The 16,827-nt window shown below is 39.9% G+C and overlaps 1 protein-coding gene and 1 pseudogene across 4 annotated transcripts in view; both read right to left on the reverse strand.

Moving 5' to 3' along the window:
- LOC133747049 (adenomatous polyposis coli protein 2-like) overlaps positions 1–16,827 on the reverse strand; it is an 834,579-nt pseudogene that overhangs the window by 762,305 nt on the left and 55,447 nt on the right.
- Positions 1–16,827, reverse strand: part of LOC133747333 (zinc finger protein ZFP2-like) — a 48,571-nt gene that overhangs the window by 2,983 nt on the left and 28,761 nt on the right. For all 4 annotated transcript variants that reach the window (XM_062175732.1, XM_062175729.1, XM_062175731.1 and 1 more), the window contains 2 exons: positions 1,860–1,986; positions 1,522–1,614 (listed from right to left, as the gene is read on the reverse strand). In XM_062175732.1, the coding sequence (XP_062031716.1) occupies positions 1,522–1,614; positions 1,860–1,983 (217 nt within the window). In that variant the 5' untranslated portion in view covers positions 1,984–1,986. The remainder of the gene's footprint in view (positions 1–1,521; positions 1,615–1,859; positions 1,987–16,827) is intronic.

Consider the following 16,827-nt stretch of genomic DNA (forward strand, 5'->3'; position numbering starts at 1 on the left):
AATGATTAGAAGATACATATTTATGAATATACAGGTTTTCTCCATAATACATTAATATATTAAATTGTATCCATAGATTTTCCAATGTTCATCCATGATCCTGTTTACTAACAGAATTTTTTTCAAGTATGATTGAGTGGTTTTTGTGGTAAGATCTCTTAAGTCACTGCTTGAGATGCCTGTATCTCAAAACAGTGCCAGTTTAAGCCGAGGCTACTCTGCTTCCAATACAGCTCTGGGATAATATATACTGGGAAGCAGCAGATAATGGTTCATGTGCTTGGGACCCTGTGATAGAGATGAGTAGGTGAAATTCCAGGCTTCTGGCTTCAGATTAGTCATAACTGTTGCTAGTATTTGGGGAGTTAAATAGAAAATATATTTCTCACTGTTTCTCCCTCTTTCTACTTTCACAAAAATGAATAAGACTTCACAGAATGGACTAATATTTAATAAATATATTCATCTGTAATCTAGAAACCAATTTTTCCCTGTCCATTTTTAAATGTATTTTTATTTATTTATTTATTTGTCAGAGTTAGACAGAGACAGAGACAAAGATCTTCCTTCCATTGGCTCACCCCTCAAATGGCAAATACGGTTGGAACTATGCCAATCCAAAGCCAGGAGCCAGTTGCTTCCTCCTTATCTCCTTTGTAGGTGCAGGGGCCCAAGCATTTGGGCCATCCTCCACTGCCCTCCTGGGCCACAGCAGAAAGCTGGACTGGAAGAGGAGCAACTGGGACTAGAACCCAGGGCCCATATGGGATGCCGGCACTGCAGGGGGAGGATTAACCAAGTGAGCCACAGTGCAAGCCCCTTTTTCAATTTTAGAAAAATTGTGGGTTTTATACTTCTGTGATATTTCAACCATAAATATGGGGACGTTTTACTAGATCATTTCCTTGAAGGTAAAGAGTGAAATGTGTCTATACTCTAAGAAGGATCACATTCATGGGACAAGATTTGAATATGTGGTTGTCTCATGTTCTGTCTTCCCAGGGAAACAGCATTTGTGAAATTTTTCTAATGAAATTCTCTGTTTTATCTGCACTCTTACAGTTTCCCCATATTTCTAAGGAAACCTGACATCCTCAGCTTCTTTGAACTGCAACAGTTACAGAAAGTCCCAATATACCACCTTGGCTATACATTCCCACCAGTTTAAATAATTTGTTTCTGCAATCCAGAGTCTGCTCAATTATTGAAAATTGATTTCTAACTCATTGTGCAGACGTCAGCCCTGGTTACCTCCTCTTGTTTCTTTCTATAAACACTCCTCTGTGATAATTTGAGTTTCTGGAGGTTTTTCATCAGTTGTTGATTTTCACATAAAACTTCATTTCCTTGCCTTTACCAGAGATACTGATCTCCATAGATACTGTAGAATGTCTGTGTCTGAATCACAAGACCAGCTGTCTTCAGGAGTAAGACTTGGGAAAAAATCATGGAAAGAACACCAGTCAACATCTGCTGCACTGCTTCTACTTTGGCCTCCCTGCCCGTTATGTGCAGACTGACCTGGAAGGCTCTGATGTAGGCATTCTTCCCCCATCCAGGGCTCTGCTCCTTGCTCCAACTTGAAGATCAAGTCAGGTTTGGTCATGCAGTACCCTATTAATGGAAACAATGTAGACTTTGTGAAATCACTATCTTGGGTTAATTAAAGAAGTACAGCTTGGTCCAGAAGCTATGCAACAAATGTTCCAATTTGAAGTCCTTCCCAGGTGGTAGATATTCAGATTCTTCATGGACTCAAATTCTATACCTGTCCCTCATTAAACTTTATGAATAGTGCTCACTTATTTGTCAAATAGCGAGAAAATGTTACCATTGGGCATGTGAAGAGTGACACTTACCCAGGGAGAACAGGCTGCTGTAGGTCTCCAGCATCACATCCCTGTACAGGATTTTCTGAGCTTGGTTCATGTTCTGCCATTCCTCCCAGGTAAAGAACACAGCCAGGTCTTCAAATGCTATCATCACCTGGGATAGAACACTCCTGGTTAACATGTCTACTCTGTCATATAACAAACAATGGCAGTTGTATATCTTCTACATGGGTATGGAGGAAGAAGAAGCAAGAATGCCATTTCATTTTAGATTGGTTGAGCATTTGGACAGCCTCACAGAAGCATTCAGCAGGGGATCAAACCTATGGTATAAAGGCTGTGAACAATGCCCAAGCTGGAGGGAAACAGGAATTTCTGTTCACAAAGGCCAGACTATGTCAAGGGTATTTGCACAGTAGGCTGAAAGGGGGACAAAAGTCACTCTGGAATGAGCAATGTTCAGAAGAATGTAGAAGTATTCAGGGAAAAAGACAAGAAACCATCAGGGAAGTTATGAAGGGATTGAACAGTGAAGAATTTCCAGGAAAATACTGTACACAGTCAATGCAATTATGGCAGAGAAAAAAATATTTTAAAAGAGACAGTAGGACTTTAACTTAGTGTTTATGATGCCAGCTCAGATATTCTCTCTACATCAAATTTCCAAAGTTGGATTTCAGTGCCAGCTCTGGTTTCCAGCTCCCGGCTAATGCAGAACAGGGGAAGCAATGGTGATGCCAACCAAGAAGGAGGCCTAGATTCCATTCCTGACTCTTGGCTTCAGTTGTGCCCCATCCCTGCTTGATATGATTATTTAGGCAGTGAAGAAGTACATGGGAGCTCTCTAGCTTTCTCTCACACCATCAACTTCTTTCTCTACCAAGCTCATAAATATTTGAAAATAAGGGAGGAGATTCAAGAAAGAATAGAAAGCAGCTTTGGCTTTTTCTATAATTATTCTACTCATAAACATTTAAAGAACTGAAATAACATTATAACAAATTAAAGTAAAAGCAGTGGAGTTATTTACCCAAGAACAGAACCTGAGAAATTCTGCAGTATAATCTGCATTTGTGACTGAGGGGAATACAGAGAGATTTGTTTGAGAACCTGCAGTAGGCACCAGCATTGTGGTGCAGCAGGTAAGTCTCCACCTGCAATTCAGGCATCCCATGTGAACAAACAATTTGAGTCCTTGGTGCTCCACTTCCAATTGAGTTCCCTGCTAAAGTGCCTGAAAGAGCAGTGAAAGATGGCCTGAGTATTTGGGCCACTTCCATGGTTATGGGAGACCCAGATAGAGTTCCAGACTCCTGGCTTTGGCCTGGCCAACCATTGTGTCCATTTGTTGAATGAACCAGTAGATGGAAGATATCTCTTTCTCACTACCCATATCTCCCTATCTCTATTACTCTGCCTTTCAAATAAGTTAATAAATAAATCTTGGGGCTGGCACTGTGGCACAGTAGGTTAATGCCCTGGCTTAAAAAACCGGCATCCCATATGAGCACCGTTTTGAGACCCAGCTGCTCTACTTCTGATCCAGCTCTCTGCTATGACCTGGGAAAGCAGTAGAAGAAGGCCCAAATCCTTGGGCCCTTGAACCCATGTGGGAGACCCAGAAGAAGCTCCTGGCTCCTGGCTTTAGATCAGTGCAGCCCAGCCATTGCAACCAATTGGAGAGTGAACTGTTGAATGCAAGATCTCTCTTCTCCCTCTTTCTCTCTGCCTCTCCTCTCTCTGTGTAACTCTGATTTTCAAATAAATAAAAAATAAATCTTTTTAAAAAATCTTAAAACATAAAAGAACCTGCAGTAGATTATTTTCCCGACATCGTCCTAGCTCAGGATCAAGTTCATCTCCTCAAACTATTAAGGACTGCATTGCTCTAACAATTAAAAATAAATGCAACTGATTTGTGTTTTAGCCCTAGGTAACTCTTTCCCTTGCAGAATGTTAAGTGTTTACTTCCAGGGTGGCACTAAAACACTGCCCACTACATCATCTGTATAACACTAAAGACTCTATTGGACATCATGACCCCAAAATTTAGAATATTGTCCTTGAAGCTTCAACTGAAATCATATAACAAATATATATTTTGCTATGGCAACAGAAAGGTGAGTGACAAAACTGCCTTATCTTGGATAACTGCAATGCTTCACAGCCATGACATATTCACCATTCATCTTGTTTTTATATATTCCCTGAGAATAAAATTCCTCTTCCTTTATCCATTTCCATTAATAAATTATTATTAATCTAAAAAGAAAACTGACAGCAAGTTGGGGAATAAAAAAACCACTTACAGGGGCCAGTGTGATCGCCCAGTGGGTTAAAGCCCCAGCCCGCAGAGCCAGCATCCCATGTGAGTGCCAGTTTGAGTCCCAGCTTCTCTACCTCAGATACAGCTCCTGCGAATATGACTGGGAAAGTACTGGAGGATGACTCAAGTGCATGGACCCCTGCAACTATGTGGGAAACACAGAAGAATCTCCTGCCTCTTGGGTTTAGATTGTCTCAGCTCTGACCATTGTGGCCTTTTGGGGAATGAACCAGCAGATAAAAGATTCTCTCTGTCTCTCTCTTGCTCTCTTTCTCTATCACTCTCTGTGACTCTGTCTTTCAAATGTATAAAATAAATATGTTTTAAAAAGCACACAATTTGCAGGTGATGTATTAATTTTCTTTGCTTTTTGAAATATCAGGAGGTGCCCTGAACCATACCTGGAAGAAAACGTGAATGCAAGGATTTAAAAGAAAATTTCTCATCTTTCCTTCTACATTACACTGTAGAAAAAGGAATGGTAAAATGAATAAAGAATCTTGAATATATAAATAGAGAAAATGTCAACTTCACCATGGAGGAATAAATGTTTAAACATGGAAATATATAGGCAAGTGCCCCCACCTCTATTAAGTGGCAGAGATTAACCAGAAGTTATCATTGCTTTAATGAAAGCATTGCCAAAATTTTATTAAATGACAATGTAACAACAAAAAACAATAAAACTTAGTTATTGTTCAAATAAACTATGTTCAGTAAAATTTACACTAATGAAAGTTATTTTGGGGACTGGCACTGTGGCTTAAAAGGTAAAGCAGCTGCCTGTATCCCATATGGGTGCAAGTTCAAATCCCAGCTGTTCTACTTCAGTTCCAGTTCTCTGCTATGGCCTGTGTAAACAGTAAAAGTTGGCCCAAGTCCTTTGGCCTCTGCACCTGCTTGGGAGACCTGGAAGAAGCTCTTGGATCCTGGCTTTGGATTGGTGCAGCTCTGGCCATTGTGGCCAGTTGGAGAGTAAATCAGCAAATGGAAGACATCTCTCTCTCTCTGCAAACGGGATTGTCACAGAGTATCCAAACTTCCACATTTTTGCAAACTAGGTCTTGTATAAAGTTCTGTAACCTTGAAAGAGTAGTGCAAGGCAGGCTACACAATGCAGGAAAACAGAAATTTTACTAGAAGATGATATACCATGAAACCCCAAAATTGCAATTGCCACATAGTGTAAGTCAGCCTGCACACACCTCACGAGGATTTCTCAGGGAATGCAGGGACATTTCACTAGTAGCACTAATCTTACAGATAGGTAAATAGTGACAGAGGTGCAATAGACATTCACCCACACACATTTCATCCCAAATGGCCTGAACCCCCAGCTCCATCCCATTGCCGTCTTGGATGAGACAGACTTTCTACAGAATTTTTAGAACTGTACTCTGTACACCTGGAGACGCATTGGTCTTCTTTCAGTGCACCAATTTCTGACCAAAAAAATCCTTAAAATCTCAACCTTATTCACCTTTTCTCCAGTCTTCTTTCAGTGCAGCATTTTCTGACAAAAAATTCCTTAAAATTTCAACTTTCTAAAATATGTTAATAAAAATTCACCCTTTCTCCAGCTCCAGAACTGAGGCTGTGCCACTGGTGTCTCTTCCTCGACCAGCCAAGATCTACAGGGTGCACCTGAATACCTGACTTAACACCTCAGATCTATGGCTGTCACCTATGCCACCAAGAGACAGACACCTGTCCTGCTCTCCAAGGTTCCTTTCACCCTCACACTAACACCCACAGACACAGAAACCAACCACACAGCTCTTGAGCATATGAGGAAAGCCCCAGGGGTCAGGAATTCTGTGAAGATGGTGGGAGTGGTTGGAATGGCACATGCTGAGAAGGAGGCCAGAGGAGATTTCCCATGGTCCTGACCTGCTGACATCATGGGCAGATGACGCTAGATTCCCAGATACCAATGCATGCCTGCATTAGGAAGAAATGAAGATGATCCATATATCAGCTGGAAAATCAGCCTCCTGGGACACAGAGGGGATATACCAGAACTTTCCTGACCACATGAGATACCCACATAATTATCCAATTCCTCAGTAATTCTTGGTTTGACATATTTACATCTGAAAGAAACATAGTATAAGTGGAGAAATTCAAATATGGAAAGAATTCTTGGCAATTGTCATTAAATTTATTGTTATTTTTAAATCTCATAATTAAAATATGGTTCTAAAAACCTCACATATTTTTTATGACTTATTTTATCTATTTGAAAGACAGAGATACAGAGAGAGCTAGAGCAAGAGAGAGAGGTCTCCCACCTGCTAATTCACCCCCCAAATGGCTGCAACAACCAGAGCTGAGCTATCCAAAGCCAGGAATGGAAACTTCTACTTGGTCTCCTGTGCAGCTGCAGGGGCCCATGGACATGAGCCATCTTCCACTGCTTTCCCAGGCCATACCAGAGAGCTGGTTCAGAAGTGGAGCAGCTGGGATTGGAATCAGGGCCAATATGGGATGCCAGCACTGCAGGCCAGGGCTTTTACCTGCTGCACCAAAGCACCAGCCCCCTAAATATATACTTCTTACAGATACTCAGGAAAAGACTCCAAGAATTTTTTTAACTTAAAATATTCGAAGAAACTAATGTTCCTCAACAACCCATTTTTAATCTTTTAAAATGATGCTTGATCTTACCTACTAAAACATTTTTTCACCCATCAATGCATCATATTTTGCAGTGAGGAAAATTATTTGAATCTATTCAGTGTATTAAAATGGCTGGAAATTGGGGTGAGTGCCTTCTAAAATGTTCATGAATAATTGAAATTGCACTACCTGGTAATTCTTTACCCAAAAGTTCCTGAAATTCATCTATGAATCACTCCATTTAGTTAAGTATTTAACAAAACTTTATTTTTTTGAGATCTGAACTTAATTTGTGGTTTCTCCCACAAATTAGGCCCAGAGACAGATACAGGGATGCCATGGACTTCCTGCTTTTACTCCTTTTCCTGTATAAGTGAGAATGGACATGAAATTATGATTTGAGTGGTAGTGTCATGGGGCACTGACTTTTGGCCCACAGCTATTGGTCAATTTTTACTAGATATAATGTCTGAATTGTGCTGTTCAAATTCCTGTATCATCTCTGAGCTGGTAATTACCTTTCAGTGACTTTATTCTGCAACTCGAGGGAGGTCAGTCTTCCTTATTTTTTATTTTTAAATATTTACAGGATTTCTTTATTTATCTGAGAGTAAGAGTTATAGATAGGGAGAAGCATTGACAGAGATGCCTTCCACCCACTGGTTCACTCCCAACTGGCCGCAATGGCCAGAGCTGGGCTTGACCTGCTATATCACAGCAGCAATCTCAGTAAAGCTTTTTAAAAATCTAAAGAAGGAAAATGTAAAATGCATAAATTATAGTTGTCTGCATGTATACATTTCTGAAAAGTACACAATTTGATCCTATTGAAAATCTAAAATTCATTTTTAAATTATATAATTGAAAAAGATAAAAAAGATGTTCTGTCTTATGTCTCTACAGCATAAGATATAAATCAACTTTCCCAGGTTCTATATGCATTTATTAACAAAGTTTCATAGATGTAATCAGTAGAGTGGCTCCAATAAGTCTTAACCAGGGGTGCAACTAAATTTAACAAGAGTACTCAATAGGAATTTTAGAAGAATTTCAAAATATGTATCAGAAGAAAAATAAGTACTTTACTTGGTACTATACTATTGTCTAAATTTCCAGTTGTCAGATGTACTAAAAAAAATCCCAGAAGTGGCAAAGTTAGTCCAACATGATGCGTAATAAAATAAAGTTTTTAAGTTACAACTTGGCTAGAGAAAATGAGAATTTGCAGATCCCAGATTAAAATAACCAAGAAGGACCAATAAAAGAAAACTCAATGTCTTCATATACTAACATTTACTACCTCAGATTTATTTAACAGAAAGGTGATTATTCAAGCTATACCCCATTAGGTAGCCCAATTATACCTGCTAAATCCAGTAAAAAAATAGCACCTCATGATAGATTACTAAAATCATATTGCTATATGCCATCCACCATGTCCACTGTACCTTATAGCTAATGTTAACACATCTGATGCATCTCAATAGATAAATGCTGTGTCTTAACCAAGTATGGCAAATGTGTTTTGTTCAAAGTTTTTCCAAAAGCCCCTCAGTCTCAGTTTGCCTTCACCTTGAAAAGACACTTCTGAGGTATACAAATCAGTCCAGCTTCTTTGGGCCTCCCTCCAATGAAAGGGGCTAAAATCCATCAAAATAAACTCTAGGCACTGTCCTTGTGTTCTCAGTGACTTTTTCCCTCTAGGGGCTCACAAACCTAAATTCTCTAGATCACCTGTGATGTCCATTAGTTGTCAAAGACTATGATGCAAGTAATTTCGCCTCTTGGAACCTTGTTATTAACTGTGCTGTATGAGAAATGAAGTCTCCTACACAACTTGTGCTTACGATTCTCCAAACTATGTTGTCTGCTAGGACTTTGGCCATGAATATAGGACAGTAAAACCTGAGCATGGTTACTGAGGTGTCCTTAATTAATGATAGACTGTGGTCAGCACTGTGGTGCAGTGGTGTAATCCTTTACCTGCAGTGCCAGCACCCAATATGTGCACCAGTTCTAGTCCCCATTTCTCCTCTTCCCATGCAGCTCTCTGCAATAGCCTGGGAAAGCAGTAGAAGATGGTCCAAGTGCTTCGGTCCCTGCAAAAATGTGGGAGACCTGGAAGCTCCTAGCTTGGATTGGCCCAACTCTAGCCATTGCAGTCATTAGGGGAGTAAACGAGCATATGGAAGACCTTTCTCTCTGTCTCTTTCTCTCACTATCTGTAACTACACCTGTCAAATAAATAAATAAAATCTGTGTGTATGTATGTGTGTGTATATATATATATATATATGTATATGTATATATGTCTATGTGTGTATATATATATATATATATATATATATATATAAAAGGAACCAAAACATGGCATTCTCCATTTGGCACAAGGGACAGGCTCCAATATCTACTCTCTATGTCAGTATGTCAGTATAATGCAGGAGGTTACCCCTCTACCAAACAAGAAAAGCTATTTAAGTTCAGCTGGACACCATTCTGCTGACTATTGACCTTATTTACTGTTAGTCTGGATGCTTTCATTGGTTGCAATCCAGAGACCCAATTTTCCCATAGATGTTAACATCAGCAAACATGAAAATTTGGTAAGAAAAGCTTAAACTGAGAGTTATTATTGATAACTATTTTAACAAAATTTCTCAGAACCCATCAGGTCCAAACCTTGGACGATTGGAAGCTGTTGTACTTGGCCCACCCATAATCAAAATGGATTCCAAATTCTTTAACTGCAAGGAGAGTATCATAGACATTAATGCTCCAAACTGATCCAGTTCCCTGCTAATGTGTCTGGAAAAGCAGCACAGGATGACTCAAACATTGGGGCTCCTGTACCCGTGTAAGAGACTGAAAGAAGCCCCTGGCTCCTGACATCAGTCTGGCCTAGCCACAGTCATTGCAGTCATTTGAGGAGGAAGATCAATCTCTCCCACTCTCTCTTTGTAGTGCTGCCTTTCAAATATATAAATAAATCTTTAAAAAAGTAGATCACTTCAATCAATCTGCCATTGCTCAGTCACGATGACTTTTACTACCTGAAGTTCTTTTTCAAAAGATTTATTTATTCAAAAGGCAGAAAGAGGAGCTGGTGGTGTAGTGCAGTGGACAAAGCTGCTATCTGTTACACTGGCAATCCTGTATGTGTACCAGTTCAAGTAACAGCTATTCCACTTCTGATCCAGCTCCCTGCCAATGGACTGAAAAAACAGTGGAAGATGGGCCAAGTGCTGGGCTGCTGCCACACACATTGGAGGAGAAGCTCCTGGCTTCAACCTGGCCACACTCTGGCTATTGAAGTCATCTTAAAAATGAATCAGGTAATGTTAGATTTCTGTCTCTCCCTTTCTCTGTAACTCAAATAAATAATTAAATATTTTAATATGATAAAAAAGGCAGAGACAAAGAAAGAGGGAAAGAGAAGCAGAGAGATCTCCCATCTGCTGGTTCACTTTCTACATGGCTACAACAACTATGCAAGACCAGGTTCTCAAGTCCCCATTTAGGTTACAGTTCTCCAAATTAGATGACAGGAATCAAAGGATTTGAGCCATCATCCATTGCTTCCTGGGGATATTAACATGAAACTGATTTGGAAGTGGAATACCCAAAACTCAGATTAGCACTGCAATATAGGATGTGGGCATCTGTTGTGATGGCTAACAAATTGGAAAACCTAGAGGAAAAAAATGAACAGATTCCTGGACATACACAATATACCAAAATTTAGTCATAAAGACACATAGAAAAGCTAAATAAAGCAAAAACCAAGACAGAGATTGGATGAGTAATAAAGACCCTCCCAACAAAGAAAAGTCCAGGATCAGACAGCCTCATTATTGAATTCTTCCAGACTTTTAAAGAAGAACTGATTCCATTTCTTTTCAAACTATTCAAAACAATTGAAAGAGAGACAATCCTCTCAAACTCCTTCTATTAAGCCTGCATCACCTTGATTCTTAAACTAGAAAAAGATACAGTGGAAAAAGAAAACTATAGAAAAATATCCCTGATGAGGGCCGGTGTCATGGCACACTGGGTTGATCCTCCACCTGCAGATCTGGCATCCCATGTGGGTGCTGGTTCTGGTCCCAGTTGCTCCTCTTGCAGTCCAGCTCTATGCTCTGGCAGGGAGGGCAGTGGAGGATGGCCCAAGTGCCTGGGCCCCTACACCTGCATGAGAGACCAGGAAGAGGCATCTGGCTCCTGACTTCAGGTCAGAACAGATCCGGCCATTGCGGCCATTTGGTGAGTGAGGCAGTGAAGAGAGGATCTTTCTCCCTGTCTCTCTCTCTCACTTTCTGTAACTCTACCTGTAAGTAGAGTTAAAATTTTTTAAAAAAGAAAGAAACATATCTGTGATGAACATAGATGCAAAAATCCTCATAAAAGAAATACGTAATTGAGTCCAAATGACCACAATGCCTGGAGCTGGGCTGATCTGACGCAAGGAGCCAGGAGTTTCTCCAGGGTTTCCCACATGAGCGCAGGGGCCAAAGTACTTGAACCATTTTCCACTGACTTCCCTGCCCATTCGCAGAGAGCTGGATCATTAGAGCAGCACCCAGGATACAAACTGATGCCAATGTGATATGCCAGTGTGGATGGCAGAGGCTCAATCTAGTATACCACAGCACTAGCCCCCCAAAAGCAATCACAGATTCAATATGATCCCAATCAAAATACCAACAACATCCTTCTGAGATCTAGAGAAAATAATGTTAAAATTTGTATGGAAATGGAAGAGACCCCAAATAGTTAAAGGAATCTTAAACAACAAAAACAAAGTTGGAAGCCTCATAATACCAAAATTCAAGACCTATTACAAGACAGTTATAATCAAAACAGCCTGGTACTGGCACCAAAAAGTCATGTGGATGAATGAAGCAGAGTAGAATCCCCAAAAATTAATCCACAAATCTACAACCAACTAATTTGTGACAAATGATCTAAAATAAATCCCTGGACAAAGAACAGTCTTCAAAAATGGTGCTGGGAAAATTTGACCTTCTCATGCAGAAAAATGAAACAAGATCTCTACCTTACAACTTATACAAAAATACAGTGTAAATGGATCAATGATCTAAATCTATGATGTGATACCATCAAATTCCTAGAGGGAAACATCAGGGAAACTCTGCAAGATACTGGCATCGGCAAAGCCTTCTTCGAAAAGGCTCCAGGAAGCACAATCAATAAAGGTATAAATACTCAAATGGGATTACATCAAGCTAAGAACCTTCTGAACCGCAAAGTAAACATTCAACAAGAAGAAGCACCTGTCAGAATGGAAGAAAATATTTGCAAACTAGGCAACTGAAAAAGTAAAATATCCAGAATCTAGAAAGAGCTCAAAAAACTCAACAACAAAAAACAAACAATCCAGTCAAGAAATGGGCACAGGATATAAATTGGCATTTTTCCAAGGATGGATTTCAATTAGCAAGCAGACACATGAAAACATGCTCAGGAACAATAGCCATCAGAGAACTGCAAATAAAAGCCACAATGACCTTTTGCCTCACCCAGTTAGAATGGCTCTCAGACAGAAACCAAAAGTCAGGAGATGGAGGGTTTTGTGTAGCAGGTTAAGCTGCTGCCTGCAGTGCTAGAACCCCACATGAATGCGATTTTGAGTTCAGGCTGCTCCACTTCTGATCCAACTCCCTGCTAATGTGCTTGGGAAGGCAGCAGAAGATGGCCCAAGTACCTGGGCCCCTGCACCCACTTGGGTGACCAGGGAGATGCTTCTAGCTCTGGCTTCAGATTGGACCAGCACCACCTGTTGGGTCATATGGAGAATAAACTAGCAGATAAAATATTTATGTCTCTCTGCCTCTGCCTCTCCCTCTCTGTAACTCCACCTTTCAAATAAAGAATTCTTTTGAAAAAGTCAATAAACAATAAAGGCTGGTGGAGAGGTAGAGAAAAAGGTACCCTAACCCACTGTTGGTGGGAATGAAGCTAGTACAGCCATTATGGAAGGCAGTATAAAAGTTCCTCAGACATCTGAAAACAGATATACCATATGATCCTGCCATCCCACTCCTGGGAATTTATCCAAATGAAATGAAATAGAATATGCATATGCACGAGTTATCTGTACCCTCATGTTTATAACAGCTCAATTCACAATAGTTAACATGGAATCAACCCAGATGTCCATCAACTGGTGATTGGAAAAAGAATATGAGCTATATATACAGTCTAAAATACTATTCAGCCATAATTGAGGATGAAATCCTATCTTTTGTAACTAAATGGATGCAACTGGAAACAATTATGCTTTGTGAAAGAAGCCAGTCCCCACAAGACAAATACCATATGTTTTCTCTGATTGGTGGTAATTAATATATAGACAACAAAATGTAGCATGAGTTAAATTAACATTTTGAGATTTGGTTATTGCTCACAGAACTTTTCTGTACTCTTTGATAGAGTATCGAAAATATACTCATTGATATTTCTGCTACTACTTGAATTCTTTATCTTATAGTGGGTTAAAGCTTGTGATTCTAAAATAAAATCAAAGCATGCAGTTGTAAAAATTGAAAGAAAATAAAACAAGAAGGAGGGAGTTGGAAGTATGAGACAAAGGGAAGATAGGGTAGGATGTATCAGTTTGCTCTTAAATCTGTATATATAAATTACATGAAATTTGTTCACTTAATATGAGTTTTAAAACATAAACTTAACACTAGAAGAAAAAGACCTGATATCAGTGTTTTCTGGATCACCACTAATAAAATTTAGTCTTCATTTATGTCTAATCATATTTGATTTTTATTTTATAAGAAAATTAACATTACCATTCTTAACAAGCCCATCCTGAATCATCCATATCTATCAGTTCCCACTATGCTAATTTCTCATGAACTTAAATCCATATCATCTTAAAAAGATGCAATGTGGGGCTGGTGCTGTGGCATAGCAGGTAAAGCTGCTGCCTACAGTGCTGACAACCCATATTGGTGCTAGTTCAAGTCCCGGCTGCTCCACTTCTGAACCAGCTCTCTGCTATCGCCTGGGAAAGCAGTAGAAGATGGCCCAAGTCCTTGGGGCCCAGCACACACGTGGGAGACCCAGAAGAAGTTCCTGGGTCCTGGCTTCAGATCGACGCAGACCAGCCATTGTGGCCAACTGGGCCACAATCAGCAGATGGAAGACCTCTCTGTCTCTGTCTCTCTGTACCACTCCTCTATTTGTGCAACTCTGACTTTCAAATAAATAAATCTTTTTTTTTTTTTGACAGGCAGAGTGGACAGTAGAGGGAGACAGAGAGAAAGGTCTTCCTTTTTGCCGTTGGTTCACCCTCCAATGGCTGCCGCGGTAGGCGCGCTGCGGCCAGCGCACCGTGCTGTTCCAAAGGCAGGAGCCAGGTGCTTCTCCTGGTCTCCCATGGGGTGCAGGGCCCAAGCACTTGGGCCATCCTCCACTGCACTCCTGGGCCATAGCAGAGAGCTGGCCTGGAAGAGGGGCAACTGGGACAGGATCGGTGCCCCGACTGGGACTAGAACCCGGTGTGCCGGCGCCGCAAGGCAGAGGATTAGCCTATTGAGCCATGGTGCCGGCCTAAATAAATCTTTTTTAAAAAAACCTGATTCATGTTATTATTTATGTCTTTTAGAGGCTTTGCAGATGTTGATTATGTGAGCCATGAAAATGCATAAAATGCAAATCCTAGAATAGGCAATTCCATGTTCACTAAACTGGTAAAATCCAGTGCATGTGTTGAAAAAAATACACTAGCTTAACAATTGTTAACAATTGTTAAGTCAGCAACAGGAGTCACTGTGTACTTACACCCCATGTGGGATCTGTCCCTAATGTGTCGTCTAAAGCCAAGTGATGCTATGACTGGTACTGAAACAGTATTTTTATACTTTGTGTTTCTGTGTGGGCGCAGACTGATGAGGTCTTTGCTAAGTATATACTGAAGTGATCTTCTGTATATAAAGAGAATTGGAAATGAAAAAAAAAAAAAACAACCTGGTGTTAAAATGGAAATGGCATAGAAAATTAATTAATTTGGAAAAAAATTATGTAGGATCTCTGTCTTTAATGTGCTGTACATTGCTATTTAATGCTATAATTAGTAATCCAATGGTAGTTTTTTCACTTGATGTTGCTATATGGGCAAAATGTTGAAATCTTTACCTAATATATACTAAACTGATCTTCTGTATACAAAGAGAATTGAAAATGAATCTTTACATGAATGGAAGGGGAAAGGGAGCGGGAAAGGGGAGGGTTGCGGGCGGGAGGGAGGTTATGGGAGGGGGGAAGCCATTGTAACCCATAAGCTATACTTTGGAAATTTATATTCATTAAATAAAAGTTTAATAAAAAAAAAAGAAAAAAATACACTAGCAATAAATTTGAAAAACTGTTAAGTATTATAAGTGGCTGTCAAAGCGCTAAAAACCTGACAATGACTCATTATGTCATTAATTTAATACATAATGCTGAGAAAAGCAGAAGTATTTGTTAAAACTTCTGCTAAAATGCACTAGATTTATAATATTTGAATGCATCTTTCTTATATGTAATGTAGTCCTGTGCTACTTTAGAGTATCAGAAATTTAAAATGATGGACTGGTGCTGTGGTGCAGCAGGTTAACACCATGGCCTGAAGTGCCAGTATCCCATATGGGGGCCAATTCAATACCCAGATACTCCACTTCTGATCCTGCTCTCTGCTATGGCCTAGGAAAGTAGTAGAAGATGGCCCAAGTCCTTGTGCCCCTGCACCCATGTGGGAGATCCAGAACTAGCTCCTTGTTCCTGGCTTCAGAACAGCACAGCTCCAGCAGTTGCAACCAATTAGGGAGTAAACATAAGATGGAAGACCTCTCTCTCTGGCTCTCCTCCCTCTTTGTAACTCTGACTTTCAAATAAATAAATCTTTAAAAATTAAGAAATGTAAAATGTGAAAGGTTTTTAAAAATGTATTTATTTATTGTGAGGCAGAGTTACAGATATAGAGAGGAAGTGAAAGAGAGGTCTTCTATCCACTGGTTCACCCCCAAATGGCCAGAAGGGCTGGAGCTGGGCCAATCTGAAGCCGGTGCCAGAAGCCAGGAATCAGCAGCTTCCTCCAGGTCTCCCACATGAGTGCAGGGGCCCAAGCATTGATATCATATTCCACTGCTTTCCTAGGCCATTAGCAAAGACCTGGATTGGAAGTGCAGAAGCAGGGACTCAAACTAGTGCCCATATGGGATGCTGGTACTGCAGGTGGAGGCTTAACCTACTATGCCACAGAGTGGGCCCAATGAATGGTTTTAGGAAGACACCTTTCATGTGGAATAGGCTGCAATATTGTAAGGTAAGGTTTAGCTTTTATTTTTCACACATCAGCATTCATCTTTTAGCAACTATAAATATTGAATATCATACATATATACATAAATATAGGTAACTGCAGATTTTGTTGTCATTCTTTCTAATCTTCTTTTCAATGTCTGCTTATAGGCCATCTTATGGATTATTATATTGATGTTACCTGTACACAACCAACAGACATTTCCACTGTAGAATGCGTTTATATGTACAGGTATTTTTGTTTGTGTGTACATGAATGCACATTGTATGGAGATAGCACTGACAATAATACTGTGAGAAATCCTAACGCTGATTTCAAACTTTCTGTCCTCCCTAGAAATGGCTGTCATTGTAGCAGACCACAGGGCCCCTTTTGATGTTATGGACTGAAATGTGCCTCCCTAAAGCTCAAACACTGAAGTGCTAACCACCAACATGACTCTACCTCAAGAAAGTGCTTTTAAGCAGGTCAAATGATATATGTGTCTGTCTCATTGGGAGAAAGGCTTCTGGAAAAATTGAGCCTTTTAGGACCTTAATCTTATATTTTCAACCTCCACAACTCTGAGAAGTAAAATCCCATGATTTAAACCATATTCTCTGTGGTATTTTCTTAGCAAATTAATACATCCTCATTTCTGCCAACATTTCATGCAGTCATCTAGAAGGTTCTCATGTTTGGCAGAGAAATATAAAAATTAAAACTATGACTAT

Source organism: Lepus europaeus, chromosome 18 (genome assembly GCF_033115175.1).
Source record: "Lepus europaeus isolate LE1 chromosome 18, mLepTim1.pri, whole genome shotgun sequence".
Taxonomy (NCBI): domain Eukaryota; kingdom Metazoa; phylum Chordata; class Mammalia; order Lagomorpha; family Leporidae; genus Lepus; species Lepus europaeus.